Below are 17,151 nucleotides of genomic sequence, written 5' to 3'. Positions count from 1 at the left end.
ACGATGAACCTCTCTCCGTACCTCTGTTCATTGGCTTCAAATGCAAGAAAGTCTTCATTCATGATTTTAAGCAAATATTAAAATCCAAATATGACCTTCATTTGTGCGCACAATCTATCATAGTGTTTCCCTTTGAACAGTCGTAGGTTTGCAAGGAATTGATTAGAGGTTGTGCTTTCATTTTCCATTGATAGAAGCTTGGATTAAATTGAAGCTCTTGATACAAATTTGTTGGGATAACTTGTCATACAAGGTAATTGGCATAAAGAATAATATATGAAATTAGAGAGGGTAAGAATGAAATTAGAGTGTATATAGTTAGAAAGCCAACTAACTAACTAGCTAGCTAACTAACTTTTTATACTATCAAGTTGTGACAAATACCACATTATATCATCTAATCCAATGTAACAGAGAAACAAAATCATTCAAATCAAGCATAGAAATTGCACAGGTAACTTTGGGAGGCAATAACTAAATTATACAACTTTGTCAATATCTTCTTTACACAACTTTGGGACAACTCAGTCAAGATCAAGACAGAGGATTTAAGTGGCAAGCGATCAATTAAGAGACAACATGGTGAAATTTACATTTCAACCTGAATTGGGTTCCCAAATAGTTGGAAAAACTAAAGGTGTTTTATGTGGCAAGTTTAGCAGATGGGAGTAGACAAATGATGGTAGCTTGAACTTTAATGGTTTGTATAAGATAGGAAGCAACATGCCACGATTGTCGGTAATAAGGGGCACAGGAAAGTTCAAGAATGCAAGGGGGTTTGCTAAACTGAGACTTCTTATACAACCAGGACAGATTGCCACTGAAGGTGCCTAGACATTGCTAAGGATCAGTTTGGAAGGTGGTCATTTGACTTACTAGTACTGTGCTGTAGAAATTATAAAGTGGTCGAGTGGTTGTTATTTTTTAATTACAGATGACAATTTAGAAGTGAGAAACTCTATTTGTACTTAAGTTGTTGTTTTCATCATCACTAGGAGTGAGACAATTATTACCAATCATATCAATAACACAGTGATCTTTATATCACTCTATTGATTTTCATCTTTTGTCTCTGAGTTATAACATAGGTGTTATTGCAACTATGGTCGACGAATGAAAACAATCAAAGAGCAACTGACTCAGTTAGCTGAAACAGTCTCTGCTCAGATTAGTCATCAGCTGCATCAACTTATCAAGACCGTGACAGCAAACAACATCTCAATTTCAGATACAACGTCGTCCCTCTCTCGCATTGAAATTTTGTTGTATTCGTTGGCACGAAATTCCATCTCCCATGGTAAAAAAAAACCTCAAATCTATATTAGACCCGAGGCTGCAAACTCTGGAGCGGCAAGCTTGGCTCCATAAGTTCATTGGATTTGATTTCACCATCGAATATAAGCCAGGAAAGGTGAATTTAGCAGCGGATGCATTGTCGAGAATATTTATAATGGCTTGGATTTGATTCTTTCTTCTTCAACCTTCTTAGCATATTTACGCCATGTCATTCAATTTACTTGCTCAGCAGTGCCAAGAATAAACTTGCTCCGAACCTCAATTTAGATTCAGAGATGGCTTACTATTTTAGAAGGATCGTCTGGCAGTCCCTCAAAACCAGGGGCGGAGCTATAGCCCAGCGAGTCCGGGCACGCACCCGGGTTCAACCCTTTCTTTTGTTGTATACTCCTCACCTAATAGTTGATTTTTTAGACAACACTTGGGGCAAAATTAGTAATTTTTAGACAAAATTAAGGGCAAAATTAGTAAAAACAGGATGTAAAATTTTTGGACAAAATTAAGGGCAAAATTTTTAGACTAAATTAGGGGTTAAATTAGTAGAAACATGTTGTAAAATTAATATAAACAAGATATAAATTTTTTGCCCGGGCTCCCTAAAATTTCTAGCTCCGCCACTGCTCAAAACAGTCCCTTAATTCACCAACTCCTGGTGGAGTTTCATGCATCTCCAGCAGGGGGTTACTCGGGTATTGCATGAACTTTGACTCGACTTGCAGCCTAGTTTCATTGGGACAGGATGCTCCATGATGTAAAACACTTTGGCCAAAATACCTACTACACTACCTGCAGGGTTTCTAAAGCCTCTTCCAATCCCTAACCAAATTTGGGAAGACATTGCTATGGACTTCATAACGAGTTTACCTAGCTGTAATGGTTTCACCGTCATCATAGTTATCGTGGACCGAGTTACATAAGCAAGAAGACTTGCATAAGATGCACGCAAATATGAAATCAGTGTCATTGGGGGGTTACAATGAAACAGTGGAAAATTTCAAGTATGTTTTAGTTTAATGTCACCTTAACCTTACTTTCAAACACACAAATCTGGCACCAACTATACAAATATGTTAATGTTTCAAAGATCGAAATAAGAGGAAGTTAGAAGTTGAACTAGTTATTTTGTTCTGTTATTAGCTTGCACATTCTATTCTTGATCATGTTCTGATTATGTATATTAACTTGATACTCAATGTATATAATGAAGGATAGAAAAACACTTAGAAAGGGGGGTTTGAATAAGTGTAGTTTCAAAAACTCGTAAGATAAAAATAATTTGCACAAGTATTTTTATCCTGGTTCGTTGTTAACTAAACTACTCCAGTCCACCCTATACAAGGTGATTTACCTCAACTGAGAATTTAATCCACTAATCACACGAGATTACAATGGTTTTCCACTTAGACAACTTCTAAGTCTTCTAGAGTCTTCTGATCACAACTTGATCACTCTAGGAACAACTGCTTAGAGACCTTCTAAGACTTCTCTAGAGTATACTGATCACAACCGATCACTCTAGTCCTTTACAATTTAATGTGAACAAATTCTAAGAGTATTACAATTGCTTCTTAAAAGCAATAATCACAAACTGTGATATTTCTCTTACAGATTTAAGCTTAGACTCACTAAAGTATTACAACAGTAATGTAGTGAGGTTGAAGATGAAGTTTGATAGCTTTTGAAGTGAACAGCAAGATAGTATCAGAGATAGTTCAGAATTCGTTCAAAGTGCGTCCAAAATTCGTAACCTTGCTTCTCATCAGAACTTCATATTTATAGGCGTTTTGAGAAGATGACCGTTGAGAGCATTTAATGCTTTGCGTATTCCGTACAGCATTGCATTTAATGTTTCACTCTTTTGTCAACTACCTCGAGCCTTGCGTTTGCTGTGACTACTGATGTTGCAGTTAATAGCTTCTAACGTTCCTTTTGTCAGTCAGCGTAGCTTGCCATCTAGTACTTGATTCTGATTTGTTCTTTGTAAATACTACGTTGAATATCATCAGAGTACAAACAGCTTGGTGCAGAGCATCTTCTGATCTTCTGATCTTGATATGCTTCTGAGCGTGATTCCATGACTTCAGTGCTTCTGCTTCTGAACTCAAGTTCTTCTGATGCTTCTAATAGACCATGTTCTGATTCTGCTTGACCATCTTCTGATGTCTTGCCAGACCATGTGCTGAAGTTGCATACTGAACCTTCTGAGTCAAAGCTTCTTAGCGCTGATTTGTGCATACTCTTTATATATTTCCTGAAAAGGAAATTTCATAGAATTAGAGTACCACATTATCTTGAGCAAAATTCATATACATTGTTATCATCAAAACTAAGATTATTGATCAAAAAAATTCTTGTTCTAACAATCTCCCCCTTTTTGATGATGACAAAAACATATATAAATGATATGAATTTGCAATCAGAATAACAAACGGAAAAAGACAATTACACAGTTATAGCATAAGCATATAAACATAATGTGAATGTGTCTCCCCCTGAGATTAACAATCTCCCCCTAAGATGAATAATCTCCCCCTGAAATTAATACTGGAAGAATTTTTTAAATAAAAGACTTCCCTGAGTATTTCAGTAGATAAGTTCACATATGCTTGAACTTCAGAATATTCACTGCTTCTGATTTCTGCTTCCATAGGACAGCTTCAGAACATTGAATTTCTTTAGATCCTCAGAACATTCATAGCTTCTGATTCCTGCTTCCATCGGACAACTTCAGAACTTCAATTTCTTTGATCCTTGGAACACTCACAGCTTCTGATTCTTGCTTCCAGCGGACAGCTTCAGAGCTTGAATTTCTTCTTGAATTATTCCATGCTAGATTGTATCAGAACATTGTTGAATGTATTTGAGCATCATCAGAGCATCTTCTACATTCTGAAATGTTACAGAACAAACTCCACAACAAAAGTTGTAGCATGAATAAATCATAACTTATCACATATATATATCAGAACATACACAATGCATCAGATTATATATGATAAGATATAGGATTATCAGAACATGTTAAGGACAGAAAATAAGTTAATGCATATTCTATCAGAATATCATCACACTTCTTTCTTCCTGCTTCTGATTCTGAAGCTTCATAGCACTCAGCTTGCTTCAGTTTCCATGAGCATATTCCTTTTACAGAATTTGCGATTCCTCATGATTTTGCTTCTAATGTTGAGCTTTCAATCCTGCAAAACAACTTAGAAAGATATGAAGCTTGCAGCTTCTGTTAGTAATGTGGGGGCTTTCTTCCCAGCAACTGCTAATATAAATCAAATCATTTATCACTATTTCTCCCCCTTTTTGTCATAACATCAAAAAGAATGTAAAAGATTCAGATGTAACCACAGGACAAATGGAAAGAGAAACAAATAGTCATTGATAAAATAAGCAGAAGGAAAACAGATGCAACAAACAAACAGAAAACAACTAAGACACAAAGACTAAGACCCTAGCTTTGACAAAATCTTGGCTAGTGTCTCATGGATCCCATTGTTGCTCTCAGTCTGCCTTGCCATGAAGGCTCTGAACTCTGCATTGGTCTCATCTTGCCTATCCAGACGAGAAGCCAGGTCATTTTGATTCTTCTGCATGGCCTCCAAAGTCCGCACCAGATAGGAGGGTTCACCAGAAGAAGAAACTTCTAGACTTCTGTTGACTGGCATATCATTCTCCACTGCTGCTTCCATGGCAGTCTTTTCAGGGGGATCATCAGAATGTACCACCACATTCTCAGCAGGATGATCTTCTGAACGAGAACAGACAATCTCTTCAGCATCTTCCATCTCTACATCTGAGTCAGACTCAGAAATAGCTTCAGCATATTCTGGTTCTGGTAACTCAGAATTTCCATCTTCCAGGGCTTGAAGAATGGTTGCAAGATTTGTTGGAGAAGGAGGACCAGCTGCAGCTGCAGGATAGACCACTACTGGAAAGTCCATATCAGGAGCACTTTCAGAAGGGTTCATTCTGAACCAGTTGAACAGCCCCTGAAAGTCACCAGTCAGAACCATGAACTTTGGTCGCCAGACCACAAGAGTTCTGCAGGGATTCCCAGTTAACTCATCTTCAGGCATCCTTTCCTCAAGAATTCTTCTGTTTCTGATGACATGACGATATCTGCCATCATCAAATTCTAACAAGAGTCCAGGAGCACCACGTGCTTCAGCAGTGAATCTTCTCTGCACATTCATAACTTCAACTTGGAAACTCTGTCTAAGAGCTCTCCAGAGGTTGCGAAGAGAACGCTCATCCAAATTATGGCGGTAGGCAGTTTCCAGAAGCTCTAACCAACGGTTCACACGATAGTGTAAGAGCTCAAGAAAGACAGGAGTAGCTGGTGCAGGAGGGCGAAAGGTGAAGCTGTAATCAGGGTAAAGACAGGAGTATGGATTTGGGGTCCTGGTAGGTATGGGATATGAAAGACAAGGGTCAGAAGGAAGAGGGTTAGAAGATGAGGATGGAATATCTGTAGTTTGGTGTGATGAGGATGGAATATTTGTGGGAAGTATAGTAGTTGAGGGAGTAGGGTTCAGAATTATAGGGGGTGATGGTGGTTGCAGGTTAATTTGTGGGGGTGTGATGGGAGTTGATGTTTCAGAAGGAGACAGTAGAATGAATGAGGGAGATTCTGAGGGGGTTGGGATGTATTCCTGCCTGGAGTAAATACATGTCTTCTTAGCTCTGGAAGCATCCACCTTAAGAGGATCAAAGGTGACATTCTTCTTTTTAGCTTCTTTCTCAGCATCTTCTGCTGCTTTTCTTTTCAGTTTCTTCTCTCTCTTCTTCTGATCCTTCTTCTGAAGGTCAGTTTGAGAGGGAAGCACTCTTCCACGGATCCATGCAGGATCAACAGAAGCTTGCGTCTTCACAGAATCTTCCAGATAGTGCTTAACAGTTTTAACCAGTTCAGCTTGAAACATGGTTGAGAAGCCTTGAACAGGGACTCTTCTGATAGGGATATCAGAGAGAACAGTTGGAACAGAAATTATTTCCTTCACCAGTTTCATTCTTAAAAGATCAAAGTCAGAGAAGACATTACCTTGATCAATTCTGAAGAAAGAAGGAGTTCCACAAGTCTTAAGAGACTCCAACAAATCACTTTCAATCAGAATATCTGAGATCATTCTGCTGAAAGGAATAATATTCTTCGGAAGATGAGGATACTTCTCCCGATACTCATCCCTAGATTCTTCAATAGCCAGCTTCAGGTTTTCAAAGAGTATGTTGGAAATATTAAGTTTAATGCTCTTTCCAATACAATAGAGAGTATACTTCTGATCTGGATTGATGAAAGTGGAGGAGAGAGACTTCTTTCTGTGGTGAAGAGAACCCATGATGATCTCAGCCCACACCTGAAATAGAGGTCTCAACGTGCCAGTCTTGTTGGAATTCATACTAGTGACAGTTGAGATAAGTTTCTCAACTTTGTTCCAATCAACCCTTCCAGCAAGAGGGCCAGTTACACCCTCTTCATCATTAAGATTGTACAGTTTTCTGATTAGGACTTCAGTGACCACCACTTCATGCCCTAGCACGAAAGAGAGAATGGCGGTTGGAGTGACGGTTGCGTGCGCCCAGAAATCTTTCACAAGAGCGGGAAAGACTGGTCCAACCAATCTACCCAAATAGTTAGCCCATCCTTGAGCCATAAACCTAGCTTCTGGCTTGAAAGCATATGCAGCCAAGTCAACAAAGTCCACAGGGGACTCACACAGTACTTCCATTTTCGATGGAGACAAAGAGCAAGTTTTCAGAGGAACAAAGCCAAACTTGTTGAGAACCAGTTGAGATGAAGACATTTCTTCAGACCGAGAGGTACTTGAAGAAGGGTTCATGATGAATGCTAGTTTGAAGATATAAGACTAGGGTTTATGCAACAATGCAGAAGGATAGAGAAAGATGGTGAACGATGAAAAACTGAACGCAAAGAGAGAGAAATGAAAGAGGGAAAAACTGAAACGTTTGAAGAATATAAAACGAAAAATAAAATAAAAGAAATGATGAATGGCATTTAATGTTACGTGACAAGAGGAGAGAGAAACTATGACAAATGAAGTGATAGAACAGTTACCTATGAAAGGCGCCTCCTCAACTGCACGCATGTTTGTCCAAACAGGGTAGACACTTGTTACCAACTGGAATTAGATGACAGCTGTATTTTTCTGAAAAAGCTTTACGCCTTCTAATTCTGATCACTACTCCTGATTGTCATTCTTTAGAAATGATCTTGTTCTGATAGGATCATCTTTCTTTCCAATAATGACATCTTCTGAGTGAGCAGATGTGAGTCTAGATGATCTTCTGATAGTTGGTTCTTCAGAAATTCTCAGATTTTCCAAGGATGCAGCAACTTGATCTTCTGATTCTTTGCTGCTTTGGTTTTCAGCTTCTGAAACTTTTCCTCTTGGTTCTTCAATTTCTGAGATATCAATATCAATATCTGCAAAATTTTCAAACTGCTTTGGCTTTTCAAGACCAAGCTTATCATCAAACCTGATATTGATTGATTCTTCTACAACTAATGTTTCAGTATTGTATACTCTGTAGCCTTTAGAGCGTTCAGAATATCCAAGAAGGAAACACTTTTGTGCCTTAGAATCAAACTTACCAAGATGATCTTTAGTGTTCAGAATAAAACAAACACATCCAAAAGGATGAAAATATGAAATGTTGGGCTTTCTGTTCTTCCACAATTCATAAGGAGTCTTATTTAGAATAGGTCTTATAGAGATTCTATTCTGAATATAACATGCAGTGTTTATTGCTTCTGCCCAGAAGTGCTTAGCCATATTGGTTTCATTGATCATGGTTCTGGCCATTTCTTGTAGAGTCCTATTCTTTCGTTCTACAACTCCATTTTGTTGTGGAGTTCTAGGACAAGAGAAATCATGGGCAATACCATTTTCTTTGAAGAACTCCTCAAAGAATTTGTTCTCAAATTCACCACCATGATCACTTCTGACCTTTATGATTTTACACTCCTTCTCAGTTTGGGTCTGAGTGCAGAATTCAAAGAACACTGAATGAGACTCATCCTTGTGTTTCAAGAACTTTACCCATGTCCAGCGGCTATAATCATCAACGATGACTAATCCATATTTCTTCCCTTTGACAGATGCTGTTTTGACTGGGCCAAACAGATCAATATGCAAAAGTTCTAACGGCCTTGAGGAAGAGACAACATTCTTAGACTTGAATGCAGGTTTGGAGAACTTGCCCTTCTGACATGCTTCACAAAGAGCATCTGATTTGTATTTCAGATTAGGGAGTCCTCTGACAAGATTTAGTTTGTTAATCTGAGAAATCTTTCTCAAACTAGCATGTCCTAATCTTCTGTGCCAGACCCATTGCTCTTCAGAAACAGACATAAGACAAGTCACCTTCTGATTCTTAAGATCCTGAAGATCTGTCTTATAAATGTTGTTCTTTCTCTTGCCTGTAAAAAGGATTGAGCCATCCTTCTGACTTACAGCCTTGCAAGACTTTTGATTAAAGATTATGTCATAACCATTGTCACTTAATTGACTTATGGACAATAAGTTATGAGCTAATCCATCTACTAGAAGAACATTAGAAATAGAAGGAGAGTTACCAGACTTTATAGTTCCTGAGCCAATAATTTTGCCCTTCTGATCTCCTCCAAACTTCACTTCTCCAGCAGATTTAAGCACCAGGTCTTGGAACATAGACCTTCTTCCTGTCATGTGTCGCGAGCATCCAGAGTCCAGGTACCATGACATGTTGTGCTTTTCCTTCTTTGCAGCCAAGGATATCTGCAATAGGAATAATCTTTTCCTTAGGTACCCACATCTTCTTGGGTCCTTTCTTGTTAGTTTTCCTCAAGTTCTGATTGAACTTGGGTTTAGCATTATATGAAATAGGAGGAACAGAATGATAGTTTATGTTCTGAGTTCCATGATATTTCTTAGGTTTTGTCACATGCTTCTTGGTGTGTGTTATGTGAAAGCTTTGAGCATGTGATGTGTGCCTAATATCATGGGAGTGGTCAAATTTAAATTGGTTATACAGAGGCTTGTATGATATTTTCATATCATCCACAGATTCAAGCTTGTATGGGATTTCACCCTCATAACCAATGCCAGCTCTTTTGTTTCCTGACACAGCATATATCATAGAAGCAAGTTGACTTCTGCCAATACTTCTAGATAAAAACTTTCTGAAACTTAAGTCATATTCTTTCAGAATATTGTTCAGACTTGGAGTAGATTTTTCAGAGACAGAAGGAGATCCAGTATTTTTGGATAAATTTAAAACTTTTTCCTTCAGTTCAGAATTCTCCACTTCAAGCTTCTTAGTTTCAAATTCAAATAGCTTTTTCAGCTTCTTGTATTTGATACTAATCTGAGACTTGAGTTCCAGAAGTTCTGTTAGACTAGAAACTAACTCTTCTCTAGATAGTTCAGAAAATACCTCTTCAGAATCTAATTCTGATGTAGATTCTGATCCGTCATCCATTGTGGCCATTAGTGCCAGATTTGCCTGCTCATCTTCAGAGTCTGATTCTGATTCTGAATCATCCCATGTTGCCGTAAGACCTTTCTTCTTATGAAATTTCTTCTTGGGATTTTCCTTCTGAAGTTTTGGGCACTCACTTTTGAAGTGTCCTGGCTCATTGCATTCATAGCACACGACCTTTTTTTTGTCATTTCTTCTGCCTCCAGAAGATTCTCCTCTTTCAGGCTTCTTTGAGCTTTTGAAGCTTCTGAACCTCCTTTGCTTGCTTTTCCAGAGTTGATTGACTCTTCTGGAAATCATGGACAATTCATCTTCTTCTTCTTCTGATTCTGATTCTTCAGAATCTTCTTCTTCAGCCTGAAAAGCGTTAGTGCATTTTTTAAAATTAGATTTTAATGCAATAGACTTACCTTTCTTCTGAGGTTCATTTGCGTCAAGTTCAATCTCATGACTCCTCAGGGCACTGATCAACTCTTCCAAAGAAACTTCATTCAGATTCTTCGCAATCTTGAATGCAGTCACCATTGGGCCCCATCTTCTGGGCAAGCTTCTGATGATCTTCTTTACATGATCAGCCTTGGTGTAGCCTTTGTCCAGAACTCTTAATCCAGCAGTCAGAGTTTGAAATCTTGAAAACATATTCTCAATGTCTTCATCATCCTCCATCTTGAAGGCTTCGTACTTCTGGATTAGTGCAAGAGCTTTGGTCTCCTTGACTTGAGCATTTCCTTCATGAGTCATTTTCAAAGACTCATATATGTCATGAGCCGTTTCCCTGTTAGATATCTTCTCATACTCAGCATGAGAGATAGCATTCAGCAAAACAGTCCTGCATTTGTGATGATTTTTGAATTCTTTCTTTTGATCATCAGTCATTTCGCTTCTTGTGAGCCTTACACCAGTAGTTTTAACAGGATGTTTGTAACCATCCAACAGAAGATCCCATAGATCAGCATCCAGACCAAGAAAGTAACTTTCCAGTTTATCTTTCCAATATTCAAAGTTTTCACCATCGAATACTGGTGGTCTAGTGTAACCATTGTTACCATTACCATTGTATTGCTCAGTAGAGCCAGATGTAGATGGTGGAGGTATTTGCTCAGTACCAGCCATCTCAGAGTTTTTCTCTTCCTGAATCTTTTTCTAAACACGGTTAAGTGCTTGCATCTTAGAACCGGCGCTCTGATGCCAATTGAAGGATAGAAAAACACTTAGAAAGGGGGGTTTGAATAAGTGTAGTTTCAAAAACTCGTAAGATAAAAATAATTTGCACAAGTATTTTTATCCTGGTTCGTTGTTAACTAAACTACTCCAGTCCACCCTATACAAGGTGATTTACCTCAACTGAGGATTTAATCCACTAATCACACGAGATTACAATGGTTTTCCACTTAGACAACTTCTAAGTCTTCTAGAGTCTTCTGATCACAACTTGATCACTCTAGGAACAACTGCTTAGAGACCTTCTAAGACTTCTCTAGAGTATACTGATCACAACCCGATCACTCTAGTCCTTTACAATTTAATGTAAACAAATTCTAAGAGTATTACAATTTCTTCTTAAAAGCGATAATCACAAACTGTGATATTTCTCTTACAGATTTAAGCTTAGACTCACTAAAGTATTACAACAGTAATGTAGTGAGGTTGAAGATGAAGTTTGATAGCTTTTGAAGTGAACAGCAAGATAGTATCAGAGATAGTTCAGAATTCGTTCAAAGTGCGTCCAAAATTCGTAACCTTGCTTCTCATCAGAACTTCATATTTATAGGCGTTTTGAGAAGATGACCGTTGGGAGCATTTAATGCTTTGCGTATTCCGTACAGCATTGCATTTAATGTTTCACTCTTTTGTCAACTACCTCGAGCCTTGCGTTTGCTGTGACTACTGACGTTGCAGTTAATAGCTTCTAACGTTCCTTTTGTCAGTCAGCGTAGCTTGCCATCTAGTACTTGATTCTGATTTGTTCTTTGTAAATACTACGTTGAATATCATCAGAGTACAAACAGCTTGGTGCAGAGCATCTTCTGATCTTCTGATCTTGATATGCTTCTGAGCGTGATTCCATGACTTCAGTGCTTCTACTTCTGAACTCAAGTTCTTCTGATGCTTCTAATAGACCATGTTCTGATTCTGCTTGACCATCTTCTGATGTCTTGCCAGACCATGTGCTGAAGTTGCATACTGAACCTTCTGAGTCAAAGCTTCTTAGCGCTGATTTGTGCATACTCTTTATATATTTCCTGAAAAGGAAATTTCATATAATTAGAGTACCACATTATCTTGAGCAAAATTCATATACATTGTTATCATCAAAACTAAGATTATTGATCAAAACAATTCTTGTTCTAACATATAAATCAATAAACAACCATTTCATTCCATTCACTAGACACTTTTCTTAAGACATTATGTAAAAATAAGACAGAAATTGCAAAGATTCAGAGATAGCAAAGTAAAGAAAAGGGAAACACACCAATTTATCATTAAATGAACTGTAAACATTTTCATTCTAATTTATAACATCAAAACACAAATCCTCAATGTTTACAAATAATCTCTATAATTTCAAGAATCATAAGCTAATACTAATTATCATCAGATCGATGAAGAACAGAAAAATCAAATCTTTTCTTCTCTTCATTCCATTTGAGTCCAATATCATCTCCTTTCTTTAAGTTTCTTCTGTCTACAAAATCTGTGATCCAAGTGTTGTTGAAGACATGACTGTCATTGGAAGGTCGTATCTTGAAAGTAAGAGAAAGACGAAAGCCAGTGTCAACATCAAACACTTCAACTTCGACTCCGTCATTCTCAGCTTTAGCTTTATCCACGACAGGAACCACCCATTTCATAGCCAAATCTCTATTCAACAAAAGTCTGCAATTATCATCAAGATCACTCTTTGTCAACACCTTCTTGATCATCCATGGATCACCAACATTGGTTGAACAATCAGAACTTGTCCCAACAGTATCGCATGTGCTGTTTGTTGTTGAAACGTTGGTTTCTTGTTGGACACGTTTCTGTTTCTCGGCAATTTGTGTGTCAGCGAGACAAGTACAAACAACATTAAGAGATAGGTGGAGACAAACAATTGTGTTGGGATATGAGGAGATATCCAACAGGGATGAAGAAACATTGTTGGTCTTGTTGGTTTCTTTGTGTCCACGTTTCCTCTTTTTGCTGACTTGTTGTGTGGAACATGAACAAGAACCAAGTGCAAGATGGGGACAGACAAAGATAACAGAAGAAGAAGAAGAAGAAGAAGAAGAAGAAGAAGAAGAAGAAACACAAGATGATAATGAAGATGAAGATGAATGGGAAGAGGTAGGCATGAATGAATGAAATGAGGAAGCCATGGAACAAAATAAGAAGAAACCGCGCGCAGCAAGAAAGAAAGCAAGAAGGTTTCGCTCTGAAATTGAGAGAAAATGTTGTAATGCTGAAAGTGTTAAACAACTGAGTACTTATTTATAGCTAATTAGGGTTAACGGCTACCTAATCTTCTCTCATATGCCGGCTATAGATTAGATTTTATTTCTAGTGAAAGATTAGATTTTATTAAATCTCAATGAATCTTACATTTTTATTGCATATTAATGCCCCTAAAGATTTTTTTTGTTAGTTTTACATTTTTATTTACACCGATTGGCTTAAATTCATTTGTTTTTTATACATATACATTAATTCTCAATAAGAAGATACTTTCTTCTTCTTTTTTTTTCAAATTTTTTTAAGAATAATTCTAATGATTATGTATTTTAACATTTTTTTATAATGGAACATCTCTTTTTTTATTATCTTGTGATGTAGGCCTATTTAATTAAAATTCAAACTAACTATAGTTGATATTTTAATTATTAACTAAGATAACTCATAAAATTAAATATTAGTATATGATATTTTAATTATAATTATTAAAATAGCATAGGAATGACGGTGTGGCTTTTTTTTCTCTTACTTTTTATTTTTTTATAAACTTTATTATAATAGCATAAACACAAGCATTTTTTTGTAAAAAAAAAAAAGATTATTATAATACTGTTAATATATTGAGATGAAAATTGTATACCATAGAAAAAGGGGTGAAAAACAGAAAAAATGAATTATTGAACTATTATAATGAATAATGATTATGATGAGACCGACTATAGCACTTTCAAAAATTTGCATTTGATTTTTCTTAAAGCAAATTCAGTACCATAAAAACAAAAACTAGTATCTAAATTTGAAAAGTGGGAAACAAGATTGCCAAGGGATTCCTAACTAGTAACTATGGCTCCCTTTGTTTACCGCTGACATTTAACAATGTTTGAATGTCAAAGGCGGACTATGTACAAGACTCAAAATTTATCACTTGTAAATTTTGATTATATAAAAGCTCATAAAATATTTATCAAAGTTAAATCGTGATTAAATAAAATTTTGATTTGTTTGGTTGCAGTAAAATTGTGACTAATTTATACAATCTCTAAAAAAATTAAGATGAGACTGTCTATGACTTATCAAATTTTTTAGTACAAAAGGAGATGAAGAAACAGCGCGCAGCAACAAGAGAGTAAGAAAGTTTCGCTCTAAAAATTGAAATTGAAAGAAAGTGTTGTTATCTGAAAGTGTTAAACAACTAGTTATTTTTATAGTTAATTAGGGTTAACGGCTACTTAATCGTCACTTATGTCGGTTAATTTTTCCTTTCCTATTTCTAGTGCAAGATTTGATTAGATTTTATTTTCTCAATTTTATTTACAGTAATGGCTATTAAAATTAGGCTTTCTTAATTTTGTTAATTTTTATTTAATAAATGAATATTTTTTATTAGAGCTCCAATAGTTAGTTATATAATAGATGAACCCTTCTTAATTAATGAAGTGATTACAGATTTTTCCTTTTGTTAGATTTTAATAATTAGTTAAATAAAAGATGAACTTTTTATATCTAAAAACTAGTGGGAAATCTGTGTGTTCGCACGGATTCTGGTGTGGAGCGCGGATACGTCACCAGTTTATCATGAGAATTCAAACAAATTAAAAAATATTAAAAGATTATTGGAAAAAATAAATAAATTGCAAGATAATTGTATAAGTTTTTTAAAAAAATTGTTAAGAAAAACTATTAAACACAAAATTTGTAAAAAATCAATTGTAAAAAATAGAAGAAAAAAAATGTGTTTTTAAGATTGATTGAGTTGTAATAATAAAAAGATTTATAAAGTTTAATAAATGAGACAAATAAATATTCAAAATTAAAATTAGTTGAAAAATGAGTACAAACATAATTTTAGATAAAAGTCTATAAATCAGTATAAAAAAGGTTAAAACCCGTGCGTTCGCACGGTACTGATATGATTACTCGTGCGTTTATATGATACTTATGTGTTACCCGTGCGTTTGCACTGATGAGTTACGGACATTTGTTTTTAAAATGTAATAAAAAACGGGAAGAGATAATTATTTAATCAAAAAATTATTATTTTAAAAAGAAAAACATAATTTTATTTATATTTGAAGTTTAAATATAGTTGTTTCATTTTATACAAGTATTTAGATCGATTTGTAAATTGGTTAAATTATAGTTTTAAATATACATGGAATTTTTTACGTCTTATTATATATTATAAATTATAGATCTTTATTGGGCTTTCTCTCTACACCTCATAAGTTTATTTAGTTGTCTGTGAATGCTATATATACACTTGAGTTAAATATAATTCACTCTCGATGTGGGACTTGCTATTACAATTTATACTCATTAATTTTCAGCCATATTTTTTTTACACTAAACCACTACCTTATTCTTCTATACACATTGCCACTTGCTGTAGTGCCACTCTTTTCTCTTTCATAGCGTTGTGGTGTATATGCAATACCCCTTTGCAGTCATTGGTTGTCAACATTGTACACTTCCTTACACTACTAAAAATAAGACATTTGGTTTTAAAATTTTACATCAGGTATTAAGATAACTGATGTGAAAAAATTTGTCAAAGGATTTTACATCAGGTATTTAACTCAAATGATGGGAAAAAAATTTGATTTAGTGATTTTACATCAGGTATTTAACTCGAATTATGGGGAAAATAACGCGGCGATAAACTTGTAATTAAAACGAAAATGGGTTATAAGGTCTTTTACATCGGTGGAGAAAGAAACCGATGGGAAAAGTGGGTCACTTAGGGCGTTTACATCGGGCCATATAAGCACCGATGGGAAAAGTGGGCCACTTAGGGCGTTTACATCGAGCCATGTATGCACCGATGGGAAAAGTGATGGCTGTTACATCGGCCCAATGAATAAACCGATGGGAAAAGTCAGTTTCTCCTCTAAAACCCTAATCCCCTTTCCAACCCAAAACATATTTCTTTTTCTTCTGCTCGCGTCGTCCCCTTTCTCTGAGAACCTCTCTCATTACTCATTCTTCTCAATCTTTCATCACTCGTTGTCGAACTGGACCCACACCTCCGTTGTTCCATGCCGTAGACACCACTCCGAGTCACCTTCCTACTCAGCGGAGGCGTCGACAGCAGCGTTGCTCTCCGGTTACTCCACGCCGCTGGTCATTCCTGCACCGCTTTCTATCTCAAGATATGGTTCCAAGTATGTTTTCCATCTTTTTGCTTCCACTAAACGTTTATTCGAAAATCCCACAAATTAGAATGAATTTGATATCGTTTCTTTGGTGATTTTGTGTAGGAAGATTTTGAGAACTTCTGGTCGGAATGTCCCTAGGAAGATGACATGAAGTACCATTAGAATGGATTTGATATCTTTTTGTCTGAAACAGAAGAGCTTTTGTGAATAAGTGATTCTGTCAAGAAAGAAGTGAATATAATTTCTTTCTTATTTTTAAAATAAAACATTTGAGAGTTGTTATCATTTATCAACATCTATCCTTTAGCACAATAATCTTAATGGAAGTTTCAAGAGGAGAAGGTTTTATATGTTTTGTGACATTGTTCTTGTTTTTGTGTTCTACAAATGCTTTGCTTTCTCCTAAGGGAATTAACTTTGAAGGTAAGGTTTTTGAAAAATGGTGCTTTTTTTTAATGAATTTGAATGTAAATGTATATAAGTTTTTGTTGTTTTTGTTTTAATGTAGTTCAAGCTTTGATGAGTATAAAAGATTCATTAATGGATCCTCATGGAATTCTAGAGAATTGGGATTGATCTATGTAGTTGGAATATGGTTACTTGTTTTGTTGAGGATCTTGTTGTTAGTTTGTGAGTGTTTTTCTTCAACTCTTTTACATTTGAGTTTGATTAAGTTGCTAAAAAAGAAAGGATTAAATGTTTAAGTTAATTCAAAATTGGTTTGAGATTGTAAGTGTTTTTGATGGTTTTTTTTTGTATTGTTTCAGAGCTAGGAAAA

The 17,151-nt window shown here is 35.9% G+C and overlaps 1 protein-coding gene across 1 annotated transcript; it reads right to left on the bottom strand.

The window, feature by feature from the left end:
• Window positions 1-12,371: 12,371 nt before the first annotated feature.
• LOC131659355 (B3 domain-containing protein At2g33720-like) lies at window positions 12,372-16,255 on the bottom strand. The gene is made up of 2 exons (XM_058928561.1): window positions 16,183-16,255; window positions 12,372-12,973 (listed from the first exon to the last, which is right to left on the bottom strand). Exons 1-2 carry the CDS (start codon window positions 16,253-16,255, stop codon window positions 12,372-12,374), a joined length of 675 nt encoding a protein of 224 aa, XP_058784544.1.
• Window positions 16,256-17,151: the final 896 nt, after the last annotated feature.

This window comes from Vicia villosa, linkage group LG3 (assembly GCF_029867415.1).
Source record: "Vicia villosa cultivar HV-30 ecotype Madison, WI linkage group LG3, Vvil1.0, whole genome shotgun sequence".
Classification (NCBI taxonomy): domain Eukaryota; kingdom Viridiplantae; phylum Streptophyta; class Magnoliopsida; order Fabales; family Fabaceae; genus Vicia; species Vicia villosa.
The sequence above is the reverse complement of the archived record's forward strand: the minus strand, read 5'-3'. Positions and strand labels throughout refer to the sequence as shown.